General features: G+C 41.9%; 1 protein-coding gene across 5 annotated transcripts in view; it reads left to right on the top strand.

The window, feature by feature from the left end:
- The window catches only part of ptprz1a (protein tyrosine phosphatase receptor type Z1a), a 93,873-nt gene extending 83,322 nt beyond the window's left edge, over window positions 1–10,551 (top strand). For all 5 annotated transcript variants that reach the window (XM_040133502.1, XM_040133501.1, XM_040133505.1 and 2 more), the window contains 12 exons: window positions 1,061–1,195; window positions 1,697–1,831; window positions 3,732–3,895; window positions 4,108–4,243; window positions 4,792–4,938; window positions 5,624–5,717; window positions 5,880–5,953; window positions 6,556–6,687; window positions 8,740–8,898; window positions 9,781–9,923; window positions 10,056–10,191; window positions 10,381–10,551. In XM_040133502.1, the coding sequence (XP_039989436.1) occupies window positions 1,061–1,195; window positions 1,697–1,831; window positions 3,732–3,895; window positions 4,108–4,243; window positions 4,792–4,938; window positions 5,624–5,717; window positions 5,880–5,953; window positions 6,556–6,687; window positions 8,740–8,898; window positions 9,781–9,923; window positions 10,056–10,191; window positions 10,381–10,524 (1,599 nt within the window). In that variant the 3' untranslated portion in view covers window positions 10,525–10,551. The remainder of the gene's footprint in view (window positions 1–1,060; window positions 1,196–1,696; window positions 1,832–3,731; window positions 3,896–4,107; window positions 4,244–4,791; window positions 4,939–5,623; window positions 5,718–5,879; window positions 5,954–6,555; window positions 6,688–8,739; window positions 8,899–9,780; window positions 9,924–10,055; window positions 10,192–10,380) is intronic.
- Window positions 10,552–15,932: the final 5,381 nt, after the last annotated feature.

The following is a 15,932-nucleotide window of genomic DNA, read 5'->3' as shown; positions in this document are numbered from 1 at the left end:
CGAGTGGAAATTTTGTGTAGTTTGTAAACACTGCTCCAACAAAAGATTGTTATTTTTAAAGTTTTAAAACTTAATGAAAGTCTCAAGTTTAAGCAACTAAATAAAGTAAAATAGAGAAAACTGCATACCTGTGTATTTGAAATACTGTGGGTGTTGTGTCTCTTCAGTTCATTTGTTTTGTTAATTCATTTTATATTATGTTATTTTATGTTCCTTTAGGGAGATCAATCAGCGTTAAGATGATTCTGTCGTAGCTACTCTGACTTCAACTGAGCTCCATATAGTTTAGCAGTGAAAGTTTAAGGCTGCATTAAATCATTTTGACCTCTGAGGGACAGGAGGACCCAAACACATGCTGACAGAAACACACTACCCTGACATACGGCATTATCCACCACGTGAAGTCGTTGTGGCCAATATGTCAGCTAACAGCGGCTAACACACTTCCACATCCAGCAACACGATCATCCCATCGGAGTCGTATTTGTGTCCATCTGAGGCCAATATTCACCCGCTCTTGTAGCTCTGGTTTGGTCTCCACCAACTCCTTGGGGAAAATACCTGGGGTATTGGGGAATTCTTTGTGAAATATTTCAGCAACTATTGGATGGAATGCCCTTAAATTTGGCTCATCCATTCATGTCCTTCTCGAGATGAACTGTAATAATTTCGGTGATCCCCTGACTTATCCTCCAGCGCCATCATCAGGTCAAAATTTTCATTCTTGGCCGTTACTTTTAATTTTTTATGACCAAATACTTTCAAAGCTAATGACATTCCCATCGGACCCTAATATGCTAACATGTTCAACCAATGTATTGACCATGCAAAAGATTATATCTACTACATCGTCGTGTTGTCATTACGAGCATGTTATCCTGCTGAAGTTCGCATCGAAGCTAACTACAGGCCTAGTGCAATACTGTATAAGTGCAATATTTAAACACCGGAGTACCAGCGCTGCTACGAAAATCATTTTTTTCTTCTTTAGATTTAGGCAGGTTTTGTGCATTTGTTGGGCTTTTTTCAAAGCTGACGCAGTCGCCGTGTGTTTGCTCAGGGTTTTAAAGAGACCAGGTCGTACATCGCCGCCCAGGGCCCTCTGAGGTCGAGCACCGAGGACTTCTGGAGGATGATTTGGGAGCAAAACGTCAGCGTCATCGTCATGATCACGAACCTGGTGGAGAAAGGACGAGTGAGTGACCAGATCGCATTTCAGTTTGTGAGGGGAAATAGTCCTGGACATTTATTTTAGCTCTGCTCAGCTTAACTATGTACGTGCTGATTATTGTTCACTGGTCGTTGTAATCATGTTGAATAAACAGTGGAGAAGCTTCACTTACTCCCGGTACAGATTTAATAACTTTTTAAGTCCTTTACACAAAATTCAAAAACTTTTTCAGAGTGAAAAAACATGTTGAATGTAATAGATCAAAAGGCAATTTTTAATTTAGTTTTTTTATTCTGAATCTTGCGATTACGCTGGGTGAGAAAGTCAAATATGAAATGGATTTGGCATTTTAATGCTCCCAGTTTTCTTTCCTAAATCTGAAAATAAGAATAGAGACTGTGATTTTACATTTGAATTAGAATTAAGTCTTAATTTTTTTACATGTGGAAGATTAAAAAGCCTGCGTGTAATTTCTCATTTACCATTTTCTCAGACGTGTGTGTGGTGTGTTGACTGTCTCCTCAGAGGAAGTGTGACCAGTACTGGCCCACGGACGTGCAGGAGGAGTACGGCAGCTTCCTGGTGACGGCGAAGAGCAGCAGGGTCCTGGCCTACTACACCCAGAGGACCTTCGCCGTCAGGAACACCCACGCCAAAAAGGTTCAAATTAGATCACACAGCATCTGTACGCAGCTGTCTTCAGGTGCGGGTTAACGACTACACGGTACGACCAGGGAAACTGGAAATTCTCTGACCGCGTTAACATCAGAAAGTAAAGTAGATCGAAGATTTTTCTTTTTTCTTTAAAGATTCAGGCATCACCTACAGGCCTCGCATGCCTTTTTAAATATAAACATGATTTGTAGGAGATACGTTTGCTTCGCCAACACTCAGTGATGCCCTCAGCCTCTTTGTCATCCAGATGTTTTGAATCGTGGTAAATATGTGGGAATTTTCTGAACTCTGTTATGTTCTTTTACTTTTCTAAACAAAAGGCTCTTTATTCTGCAGCAAATTACCATTGTCATAGTAATAGTAAACTTTATGGCAGCGGAACAGAAACACCTCATAAAGGGTTTATAACACACTATAATTGACTTTTAAGCCTATGTAGCTGTTATTTAATGTTCCTTATCAACACCTACAACTCCTTCTGTGGACACTCGTGAGTGGAGGCGGCTTTATAAACAGATAATGAACAACAATATAGTAAAACACAGCTGTAATAATATATCGGACAAATTATAATTATGACAAATAATGCACCTTAGTAAACAGTTAAAATGTCCTTATTCTAGTGTGTTATAAATCGTTCAATGTTTCTATAGTGCTTTAAAGTCTAAATGGGGAGAGTATATTTATATAGCATTTTTGGTGCATGACATGTAAGAGGCCACTTTTGTTAACAAGCAATTAAATGGAAAAAGCCATTTTCAACCTATCGGTTAAAACTGCATTTTAATGGTGAAATAATAATAATGATTGAAATATTATAAAGTTCGGCTCTTAATAATTGATTTTCCTCATTCTGTTATTAAATAATGAACTGACTGAATTTTGAAATGAAATCCCAACATTAATTTAAAAAAAAAACGCTTTTAAATCAGACTAAAAATTCACTCACTTATGTGTCTGTTATCATATTTAATCTCACAGTGCAGTTCGGTAGCACAAGGGGAGAAGAGTCATAACGTAGACGAACTGACTCAATAACCTTAAACAACCATATCTATCTTACACCGTAAGCTACCGGTCATATCGGACCGAGTGAGGCTGTGACAGCAAAACCCCCGTGTGAATTTTACCGCTCATAAATTCAATTTTTCATTTGCAAGAGGAAGAATGTTTTATTTCCGCTTTCAAAAGTTACAGTATCTGGCCTTTTAATCAAGAGGAAGAATATGAATAAAACATGTCAACTATTTTTTTTTTTTTTTTTAAAGACAAGGGAAATAAAAACTGGAACGAACAAACAATTAGTTTGATTATCGATTAATCGTATGATCTGTAAAACATCAGAAAACAGTAAAAAAAAAATACCCATCACAGTGTCTTAGAGCACAGGACGACATTAGAGTCATTATAGTCTTGTTTTCGATGACCAATGTTCCACTGACATTTAATCGATGCTCAAAATAGTTGCCGATAAATTTTCTTTCCATCGTATTGATCAGACTCAGAACCTGTTTTATTAGCCAAGTACGCAAAGACTGTGCCTCGGTGTTTGCTCCAAAAATGCAACATAGAAGAACAGGAATAAAAACGGAGCAAAAGTGAGTAATTATCTAATGATAAATAATGAAATAAAACAAAATAACATGACTCCTTTAAACAGATAATTCATTATTAATCAATGCAGCTCCAAAAACAACCAGGAAAATAAAAAAAATAAAAATTAACAAAGCTCAAACTAATTCTAAAAATGACATGAAGAGTTTAATCTTTTCTTTTATGTCCATGTTACATATCTACCTCCGAGGCCCTTTTCCTGTTTGACACTCTGGATCCTCTGAGTTTCTGTCGAGAGCTGACTGTCCTGTTTGGTCCGGTCCACCCGCAGGGCTCCCAGAAGGGACGGAGGGACGAGCGGACGGTGACGCAGTACCATTACACCCAGTGGCCCGACATGGGCGTCCCGGAGTTCGCCCTGCCGCTGCTCAGCTTCGTCCGCAAGTCGTCCAGAACCAGGACGGACGACGTGGGGCCGGTGGTGGTGCACTGCAGGTAGGATCAAGTTCAGCTTCACTGTCGTTGTCATGTCAGCGAGCAGGAGCAGAGCATAACAGGTACAAACACCATACAGTCTTACATTAGCAGCAATGACTAATGGTAATAATCGCTAAATTCCATACGGTACAGTGGATTGTAAGAGGCCTCGCTTTCTTTTTTCTGCCTGATCCATTTTGATTTTCTTCTTCCTCCTTGTTGCCGTGCAGTGCCGGCGTGGGCCGGACGGGAACCTACATCGTCCTGGACAGCATGCTGAAGCAAATGAGAGACGACGGCGCCGTCAACGTCACGGGCTTCCTCAAACACATCCGCACACAGAGGAACTACCTGGTCCAGACAGAGGTCAGAGGTCGCCCTTCCGTCCGCCCACGCACATTCACACGGTGGCTCGGTTCAATCGGGCCGAGTCTTTTTAGCCAGGCTAGCGGAGCGGCGTTGTTGACGGTAACGTCGGTCTGTCCCTCAGTCAGTCAGTCAGTCAGTCCACCACTTTAGTCCAGGCTAACGATTTAATGGATCGCCATGGATGCATAGACGTCTTTTTGACTTGCAAGTCTCCAGAACAGAGCTCAGTAGGAAGGGTCCCCGACCAAAAAACAAAAGACCACAGGGACTGAATGTTTCATGCTCGAAAAGAAAATAGGTCCTCCGCAGAGAACTTTGGAGTAGTCCTTTGCCATCAGCCCACAAATCAACTCAAAGTCAGTCACTCTTCGTCTCACATGGAACTTCTCAGACTGCGCAGGTGAAATAATGCTAGAGGTTGGTAGGATCTTATTATGCGTCAGTCACGGAGAACAACACAACCACTAGTTGTTCTACTGAAACAGCAGCGATTAGACTTTTTTTTTTCATCCCGGCTACAGCGCTGTCTCCCTCCCCCTCTCCAGGAACAGTACGTTTTTATCCACGACGCCTTGGTGGAAGCCGTCCTGTCCGGGGAGACGGAGGTGGCGGCAGCTCACCTGCACAGGTACGTGGACGAGCTGCTGAACCCGGGGCCCGCCGGGAGGACGCGCCTGGACAAACAGTTCAAGGTGAGCAGCGGCTCCAACACTTCACTCTGTGACCGCTGACCTTCAGTGACTCATTCAGACAAAACCTCAGATGCAGTCAGTTTGGAATTTTACTGTATAATAGCACAACTACACTACTGTCCACTCTAGAATATACATTGTTAACCGTATTACGATGTCTTTAACAAACAATTTGCTCAATTGTAACTCAGCAAATTTGACCACAATGCCATGTTGGCAATGGCATTTTTTTCTGTTGCTGTGACTTCCTCTCAGCCACGACCAGCTGACCGGTGCCCACGACAACAGGGAGGGGTCCACACCCCAAAGTGTCCCCAATTTTGGGCAGTCGAATGAGACGTGAACTGATACGTTAGCAGAAACACACGTCCCCCAAATCTTCACGTCGTAAGATTAAAAAAAAAAGAAAAAAAGACTAAACTAAATAAAACAATATGACAAAAAAGTTTCAGTAGAAGGCGGCTTTGTCAGGAACTCTACTACTGGAACTCTAAAAGAGTTTTTAATGAATGATGTTATTAAAAATACATTGAAACTAATGCAGAACTTCATTTAAAAATGTTAAAATTTAGTCAAGGATTATTGTGCATGGATGCGGTATAATCCACGTGTTGGCAGCTCGACAGAACGATTCGGCGCTGATCCTTCAGTCGCCAACAGATGTGTTGTGTTGCGTTGTCCACAGCTGGTTTGTCACGCCGGAGTGAAGCAGTGTGACTACTCTGCAGCTCTGCAGGACTGCAACCGCAGCAAGAACAGAAGCTGCTCCGTGGTACCCGGTGAGTCCCGCATGTTCGCCTCCCGTTCACGTTGAGGGTTTCATGTGCCTCCGCGGCCACAGTTTGATCACGTCAGACGAAGCCGGGAGGACAAATAAGCGGAAAATACCGCTTCGCTCTGAAAGAATTGAAGTGAACTCCTTCCTTTGTCCGTCTTTGCAGTTGAGAGGTCACGGGTGCGTCTGTCTACGTCGGCGGGGGAAACGTCGGACTACATAAATGCGTCGTACATCACAGTAAGAGACGATCAAATTCTGCTGAGGTTTGAGTCAAAAGAGAAGTGACTAAGTAAATTTACTCATGTACTGTACTTAAGTACTTCCATTTTATGCTGCTTTACACTTTTACGTCACTAGATTTGAGTGGTAAATATTGTACTTCTTACTCCACTACAATATATATTACCCCGAAACGGGCCATTCTGCATATTGAATACTTTTACTTTTGGTGCTAATACTTCTGTACTTTTACTTCTAACTCAGTATTTGCTGCACTTTACCGTGAGTAAAATATTTATTCTGCCACTGGCATATCAGTGTAATCACAGAGACAGGCCCAGGTCTTTCCATCCTTAAAAGCTGTATTGTTAAATCCTTAACTCCTTGACTGTGTGGGTGTTACGTATTTTCCTCACTGACAGGCCGCGCCTGGGTGACGTTACAAAATGTTTAAGATGTTTGATGATAATGATAATTTAATAGTGAACAGTCGAGAGGAGTGAAACGAATCATCCTGCTGATCTGAGATCAGTTTTCAGCTCAGCCACTACGTGGAAGTAAAGAAGACAAGGGCGTCTCAATGAATTGAATCCTACTAAGCCATGGTTCTCTTCCTGCAGGGTTACAGGCAGAACAGCGAGTTCATCATTACCCAGAATCCTCTGCCTGGCACCATAAAGGACTTCTGGAGGATGATATGGGACCACAACGCCCAGGTCATCTTGTCGCTGCCGGGGACACCAGCTAGTGGGGTCAGGAACTTTTTTCCTTTTAGATAACATTATTGAAAGAATTTGGTGCGATCGATCCCCTTTGTGCCGTGTCACAAAGATTTGCACCTGTTTCTACCTGTACATTCAGAATGTCTGTATACTTTTAACCTTAAAGGTATAGTTCAACATTTTGGGAAACACACTTCAGTCTAATGCCTGCGTGCTAAGTACAGAGCTGCAGTCAGGACATGGTTTGGTTAGCTTAGCTTAGCATTAAGACTGGAAATAGGGCGAAACCGCTGGCCTGGCTCTGTCTGTTCTTTGAAAACATTCAGTCTCCACTTTTATTAGGTACGCCCAGCTAAAACAAATGCAGACTAATGCACCATACAGTTCAACAGCACCACAAACTACATCCTCCAAAATGAACACACAGTTGAATCAGCACCTCTCTAAAGCGGTTTCAACACAAACTGAACATTAGAACCTTTATGAGGGGAGGATTTATTGCAGGACTGATGTATTAGACTGCATCAGTTTTAGCTAGAAGTACCTAATAAACTGCCAACTGAGAGTATATCTTGGAACACAACACCCCTCCCTTGAAATGATAACGTATGCAAACATACATAGGTTATCCGTTCACACAGAAATGTATAAAGACAGTTTTTGGATTTAAGGGAACTGGAACTATTTCTGAGCAGACCACAGTGATTTCGGGCTAGCTGTTTCCCCCTGCTTCCAGTCTTTATGCTAAGCTAGGCTAACCACGTCCTGACCCCAGCTCTGTGCTTACGCCATGTTCGTGCCATATTGGGAAACTCTGACAGCAACAAGATCTCCCACAAAAGCCAACATGGCTGGCGTTTACATTTAACTATAAAAGCCTATATTTACCCTTAATACAATCAATTTCAGCTCATTTTAAAGGGCCTGTAGTTTGTGTCTCGTTTCACTTGTTAACAACCTGCTTTAGATACGTCACACAGCAAAAATAGCTAATTGAGGCGACTTAAAATGGCGTGGCTAGAAGGCAACCACTGAGTCTAGCCATCGCGTAATAATCTGTGAACACAAAGGGAAGATTTTCCTGTTGTTGACGTTGTGCCGACATGGCCTGAAGGCAGCATTAAAAACACAGACATGAGAGTATTTCCCAAAATGTTAAACTATCCCTTTACACTTTGGTGTCAAGCAGATGCCGCAGGATGACATAAGGCACGGTCTCACTTCATTTCCAATAATCGAATATTCGCTCCATCTCCCATTCACTTCTACCGAAGCCCCAACGACGGGTACATTTTGCTGCCATCTCAAAAGGCTCCAGCAGATGTGACTGTTGGGTTAATCGACACACTGATGCACTGTGTTTGGAAATGGAGAGGTTATTATTTTAGCGTGTTTTATCACATTACCAGACAACAAACTGTGGCGTCGTGTCCCAGAAACCAATCAGTACTCTATTCAATTAATCAACTCATTATTTCAGCTTTACTCGGTTGACAGAGACCTAGATGGCAAAAATTTTGATAACTGATGAAAGGTTTTTTGTTTGTTTTTGTATTTTACATGCCAAAAATTCTCTGGTACCAGCTTAACAAATGTCAATATTTGCTAGATTTTGTAGTTTCTTAATGATAGTTAACAATATTTTTGGGTTTCTGACTAATGGTCAGACAACAAATGCAAATTTAATAATTTCACTTGGGCTTCAGGGAATGTGATGGGAATGATGGGAGTTTTGCACTATTTCCTGACATTTTATGCACTGAGCAGTTAATTGACTATTTAAGAAAATAACTGTCAGATGTATTGATAGTGAAAACCATTGCTTGTTGAAGCCTTACAGTTCTCCTGTGATGGAATAATACAACCTTGCCCCAGGTTTTCTCTGTGTTCGTTACTTTACACAGACCAGGGCCACAAGAGGGAGGACCAGTCATGACCCTGTTCCTCAGTGGTGCAGATAACTAACAAATGTGCAATTAATTTAATGGAAAAGGACATTTCATGTGGCGCCGCCTTACGTTGCACCTGTTGCTGTTGGGTCTGAGCGCGCTGTAACCGTCTGCTGACGTCCTGTGTCGTTAGATGGAGGAGGAAGAGGCGGAGTTGTGCGTCTTCTGGCCCCGCAAGGGGCAGCCAATCAGCTACGAGATGTTCACTGTCACTCAGAGGAGCGAGGATCACGTCTGTCTGGCCAACGAGGACATGCTGGTGGTCCAGGAGTACGTACTGGAAGCTACACAGGTTAGCGCAGCCTGGAGCAAGACAACTTCACGCAAATTAAACAAGAAAATCTGTTTTTATAGCTGTGCAGACAGTTTTGAGACATCTCTCAGAGGTTTTTACTTTCACAGCATTGGCAAAAATTTATCAACGTCTCTTTCCAGAAACAGTATCCCAGTTGCTCTTGATTAACCAGCAACGGCAGCTTTCAGATAAATTTACTGAGGCAGCGCCACCATCAGCTGATCCTATTCTTGCTCACCCCAGGACAAACCCTTTAGATTTTATAGCACCCCTTGGCCTTTACTTCAGTGCCACCTTCAGGACAAATTTTACCTCAGCTACTTGTAAGGCTATAGATTGTTACATCGCATTTTCCTGCCGTGTTCCACCGCACTGTTCTGGTCAACACAGTCTAAGTCCCCAATTAAGCTTGGTTATTTTCAAGCTGAAATCAGCCCATAAACACCAAACATCAGGATTTCTGTGATGAGGATACAATGACCTGGCCGTTGTTCCTAGTTATTATACCGTGTTCACGTTATGTGGGAGCTACCAAAACTATCGGTCAAGATTCAAGAAGAAATTAGGACTGAGAAAAAAAAATCTTCTTTCTAAAAGCTCCACTATGCTAAGTTGATTCTAAATGTAAAAAAGCGTGAAAATGCAATAAAACGCAATACAATGGATGCCTCACAATAAGATGAATTTATATGATATGAGACTTGTATTTTAAATAATGTAAGTATTGCACATTATAAATCAATATGAAAGTTTTCACTGTTGAAAAAATACTTAAGAGTAGATCACTTTTTTTTAAGAGGCTGTCAAACAAAGAGTTGAAACTCACTCTTGTGAATTGTCGTCACTGATGTCCCCTCTCGCCCCTCCTTATTGCAACAGGACGACTACGTTCTGGAGGTGAAGCACTACCGCGCCCCCCGCTGGCCAAACCCGGACAGTCCGATAAGCAACACCTTCGAACTGCTCAACCTGATGAAAGAGGAGAGCAACGCCAAGGACGGCCCTACTGTGGTCCACGATGAGTAAGACCTTCTCCGACTGACCAATGTTTACCGTTAGAACAACAGCATTTAAGGATTTTTCCAGTCTGATTCTTGTTCAAAGCGAGGAGGATGTTTTAAAGTGAAAATCATCACACATTTTTCTTTTTCCAGTGTGGGTGGAGTCACGGCAGGAACCTTCTGCGCTCTATTGTCTCTGACTCGACAGCTGGAGGCCGAAGGCTCAGTTGACGTCTTCCAAGTGGCCAAACTGACAAACCTCATGAGACCAGGAATCTTCAGCAACATCGTAAGGCTTTCGTCTGTCTCACAATACGCCGATGATGATGTGCTGTCTGTTACACCTCTCGTGTGACTTACACTTGGGAGCATTTATGCTTAAAGGATAATTCCACTTACAGCTTGGGTCTTATTGTCATAGTTTTGTCTGCACCCGTAAAAATAAAATAATAATCGTTTACCTGTTGTTGTTTTAAAGGAGCAGTACCAGTTCCTGTACAAAGCCATGCTGAGTCTCATCGGGACGCAAGAAGACGAGAAAACACTCCAGTCCTCCGACAACAACGGTACCATCGTCGTGGGAACTGCCAGCACCGCAGAGAGCCTTGAATCCCTGGTGTAACTGCCCAAAAAAAAAAAAAAAAACCACTAAGAACTTCTACAAATGGGAAACAGCATTTGGTCCTTCCTTTTCAAGCACCAACAGAACTTCTCCCGATGCCAGACTCACGCTACAGCTACTAAATAAAAAATCCTCGTCATTCAGGACTCTGTGTTGTAGTTCGAGGCTGGCATGTACCGAACAAGTTTCTTCTTTGCTGGATCTGGGGTCCCTACGGTTTTGTAATGTGTGCCTTTTTGTATTTTTCACCCTGTACGTCTAACTTTGATACAAGCTGTAGACTAACTGTCTGATGTTTTAACGCTGTACTGCCCTGAGATGTTTCACTCAACTAACAAACTTTTCCTAAACCTTTGTATTTATTGGCACCGAGCCAAATGGGGGAAAAAAAGGGAACAACTGCATCTTTTTACATCAAATGAGATATTTTGTTAGCTTGTCTTTTATAGAGCTTGTGCACTGAACTCCACTCTGTAAATACCATCGCAACGGTAGCAGCAGTGTGCTATTGAAGTCAAATATAAAATAAGGGCCTGAAATAATAAAAGTTAAAATAATAATAATCTAATGTAAATAATATTATAGTAATCACCTCGATGGACCAAATTTCTATTTATACTTTTAGATTTTTATATTTTACCATTTTTAGTGCATTCAAATGTTATGGTTTAATTCTAATTGCTTAGTTGGAGAGCATTAATGCTTTTATATTCTGGATTTTGTAACAGACTAAATGTGATGCATGGGGTACTGACATGTTTGTTTGTTCGTTTGTTTTTTTAGCTGGACATGAAACACTGCTGGATTATTAGCTAGGGGATTAAATAAGTGAAACACCAAAGAGAGAGCGTGATGGACTGTTGTGTTCCTGTGTACAGAACTACACTGCGGATAAACCTTACCAAGGCATTTTGAACGTGTTTCACGAAGGGAGAGGTTGCTGAGGGCGGTTTGACCTCAGCCTGGGAGGAAACGTAAAATGTGACTCTGACTGGGGAGCATTTATGCATTGCGCCACGGTGACTCTCCCCATTGCCAGCCCTGTGGTCGCACCAGATAAACAGCCTAGGTGTTCTTTCCTGAATAAACTAACTAACTCAATCGACGCTATTTTGTCACCAATATGTTTACAGTATTTCCTACTCGGCTGATTGTAGCTGCAGCCTTAACAATATGATGCCAACGCAGCGTTCGTGTCAGACTCCCAATCAGACTGTCGTACTAATCATGAACTTGGGTAGCCGTCCAACGGAACCTGCAAATTTCACTCTCCAGGCATTTCTCAAAATGTGACGCAGGGGGAAAAAAAAGTTGAAACCACAAACTCGTCAGACCAAACTGCGACTTTCCAGTTTTCCAAGCTCTGTCTCAAGCAGTTTTACCACCTCCTGCAGTTTATTTATGTTTTTTTGCAGGCGTGAGATGCTCCTCAATTTCGACTCTCGAGGAAAATTCGGCAAATTAATGCACATTTCCATCCACTGCTGTTACGCGAATATTAATCAAGAAAAACAACCGGTGGTGCTAATTCTCCAGTCAGGTGCCACTAAAACCATTATATAAGAAGAGGATGCAACAAGATGGTGCAATTAGAAGAGTAAAAACAAACAAAATGTAAATGTAAAATGTAATGGAAAGATGGCATTTAGGTTTGCTTCGTGTATTAATTTAAGGAACGTAACATGGACTGCGTTCGTATAGCGTCACAGCCGCCCCGACGGCAATGAGATAACAGCCTCATTATCGCGCCACACTGATCTGATGTTTTCATCTGCCGCTACTCTCAGTCTTTCAGCGGTAAAAAGGAAACCTCAGTGAACGTTTAGGTCACGTGCCCCGTGTACGCCATGATTCAGTCACTAAGTCTGTTTCCATTGCACTTTGTCACTTTTTGCTGTTGGCGTAAAACAGGTGGATGGAATCCCGCGAGCGCCCAAAGCCACGCCACTTCAGCGTCGTGGGAAATCCACAGCGTGACAGACCTGCCATAGTAACTGTTGCTAAGCCATGACTGTACACTGTCACTGTTTGGGGAAGGGAGAACGCTCAGTTGACACCAGTGGCTGACGACGTGTCTGAATAATACACCGTGGAAGGGCTTTCAATGAACCTCTACCAGCTGCATTGATCATTACAGCCACTATGTGAAAACGCTGTAGTAGTGGAGCTTAAAGTGTGACGTTTTTCCCGTGGGTGGAAACTCAGGAAAGGCCACGGGGTCATTAAAATCATGTTCGTCCTCTGGGAAGCAGGAATGTGATCGGGAAAATTTGTTCAAATTTAACCGCTGGATTCTGACTTTCCTTGGGTAAAAGTGAAGATCTTGTCCCGCTGCTGGCGCTAGAGGAGATGTCAGAGACCTGTCAGGAGTATTAAGGTTCGTTCTCTGGAGACCGTGAATATCCACGGCAAATTTCATAATAATTTAGCTGGAAGTTGATGAGATATTTCACGTCAAGCTACTTTACAGCTTAATGATCGTCTTTGTACTTCAGATTTCAGGGATTAAAAAACACAATGTTGAAGTGATTCCCACAGGAGGATGAAGAGCCGATCAAACGCTGCAGAGAAAGCGGGTTACATTTACATTTTGGGGGTTTGGCTGATGTATTGATGCAAAGTGACTTACAGTAGCAGAATGAGTCTCAGCTCCTCGATCGCCAGCCTCACAGACGACCAACAGCGAGGAGGTCGGAGGTCACAACGTCCAGACAAAAGATGGAGCAAACACCCCCTGTGAAACTGAGGAGAGAGAGTTGTTAATGAAACAAACACAGAACCTGAGAAACCGTCATCATCTCAGACACGGTCTGATGAAAACTGAGCCCTGTCCGACCTGTGGATTATATATTTTCCCTTTATGGAGTCGTGCTTTAATCCCTGCACTGAACCAGTTATTCCAATTGATTTCCCATGTGTTAATCCGGGCTAAAACTCTGTAAGAAACGCGTCTTTTCGGGACAGAAAATAGGTCAAAGTGTCCAGACGTCATCTTGACCGGCCGCCGTATCCACACGTTCATTTGCATTTTTGACTTTTCATAATTACATGCCCAATTATCCCCTGCTCGGTGGCCTAGTTTGCATGGCTGCCTCCAAATTGAGTGGAAGCGAAAGGGCCGGTTGTTGCTTTTTCTTCGGAGGAGCTGAGCCGGAGACCCCGACGACATCAGGGGCTTACACGTTTTTAACTGCTGCCTGTTTACAGAGTCCAGGGCCTGGGTGACACCGTCTTTGACTACGGCTTAAACCCGAAAGTCAGCGTTTAAAAAGACACTGTCATGGATGAAGGATTCAGATCTTTAACTCGGGTAAATTCTGCAATACAACTCGATTACAAGTGAAAGTTCTGTATGTAAAATTGCACATACGTAGAAGTTTTATCAGCAAAATGTACTCGACTTACAAAGTATATTACATATACATTCACTAAGACGTAAGCAGCATTTTAATGTAGTTGGTCGAGGTAAAGCTGATGGTAACTACTTTATACTCTGTCGGGTAGTTTATAACAACCTATAACAATACATCATGTTACATAAAGTATTCATATATTTTGTATGTAAAATATCAGTGTGAAAACCTCATGCACTGTACTCATCGACTGCCTTTACCAGAACTCATTTGTTGTATATTCCAGGTACATTTAAACAAATAAAACTAAAAAAATGCTACTCGACAAACATGGTTGGATTAGCAAAAGTTGGCTAGCCGAAATTCAGCTGGGTGCTCTGCCATCGAAGAACAGCAATATCGGCATTTGAGGGGGAATAGGCCTTTTTTTCCTGGGGGAAACACAAAGACGGTACTCTAGAGGTCCAAGACGGCAAAAGAATCGCCTTTGGGTCGATTTATTTCTGATCAACAGGCTGACATTTGAAGATGTCGCCCTGGCCTCAGTACGTTCGAACACTTTATATTATAAATGACTGATCGGTTAATCAAAGAAATAAATCGACAGATCAATCAAAGACGACAAATTATCGTCCGGTTGCAGCCTGGTAATAATGCAGGATTCCACCGGTCGTGTCAACATTTCTTCATTTGAGCTGATACTGAAAAGGACAAAAAATAAAAATAAAAAATAAAAAATCAGAGCGGAGCAATCAACTGGAGCTGCAGAGTTGTGCAGAAAGTCAGTGAAGACTTTTTGTGGCTCCGTTCAGCTCAGTGGTTCCGTTCATCCGAACATCGTCCTAAAAAAAAAAAAAAAGACGCTCCTCCTTCCCTGTACTGGTACGAAACGCATATCCTCTCCGAGACTACTGCCTCGACACGGATACGGGGGAGCTGAATGAAATTATTTAATGAGCGACAGAAAGGACATTTCATTAGAGAAATAAAAAAGGCTGTAATGTGCCAAAAGGCTAATAAAAGACCGTAAAATGGATGAAACAACTGCATTTGCATTGAAGTGATGCACTAATAAACTTGTGAATAAAAATAATGCAAAGATTATTACATTTACCAATTAATAACGTTATGTTCTGTCTTTAAATGATGAAAGAAGAAGAACAGATTGATTTTTATTATTGTAACCATTTATTTTTACATTTTTACAGTGCAAACAAGTGCTATCGAAACAAGCTTTTACAAATGAAAGTGTGTTTTGTAATCACGAATAGAATAAATGTCAAGTCAAACATTACAGACAAAAAAAAAAATCAAAAAATTTTTTGGAGGTTTATCAGTAGGTAAGTCAAACCACTACTCATCGATATTCTCTGATATTAAATCCTAGTTGACAAACACTCACATGTGTTAGTGTTGATGTGATTTATAGTTTCACTTGACTTTGTAAAAACCTCGATTTGAATTCTCTCTTTTTAAATCTGATGGGAACAAGTTCTTGTGTCACTCAGATCCAAACCGACACATCGACCAAAATATCAAACACCACACGGCTGTTTAAAACCCTCTGGAGGCCAACATCTAAACAACACATCCGGAGTACAAACTGATATATTATTTCTTTTTAAATATATCTCAGGTACAAATGAGGTTTTTTTCCCACCACTTAAAACAAAAAAATAATAAAATGAAATAAATATTGCTCAGGTGGCACCCAATAAATACTCACCAGCCTGGGGAACATTACAAATACAGGATTCAGTCTTGAAGAACAAGTCAAGGCTCCTGCCCCTGAGCTTGACATAAGCCGAGCGCCGCTGTTACCGATCACGAGTTCATAAATAACCTTCCGTAGCTAAAACATTTCTATTGCTCATATTTCTTTCAGCGATAATATGCCGAGATAATTTCAATACTGAAAAACTCAGATTTTTCAAAACGAAACTGCGACTGAAACTGAAGTAGCCATTCTCTGCCGCAGCGTCGTTTTGTGGGGGCCAGAGTCGCAAATTTATCAAATCCTCCACACAGGGCCTTCGAATGGTAGCGCTTTGAGCT

Source organism: Xiphias gladius, chromosome 8, assembly GCF_016859285.1.
Source record: "Xiphias gladius isolate SHS-SW01 ecotype Sanya breed wild chromosome 8, ASM1685928v1, whole genome shotgun sequence".
Classification (NCBI taxonomy): Eukaryota; Metazoa; Chordata; class Actinopteri; order Istiophoriformes; family Xiphiidae; genus Xiphias; species Xiphias gladius.
The sequence above is the reverse complement of the archived record's forward strand: the minus strand, read 5'-3'. Positions and strand labels throughout refer to the sequence as shown.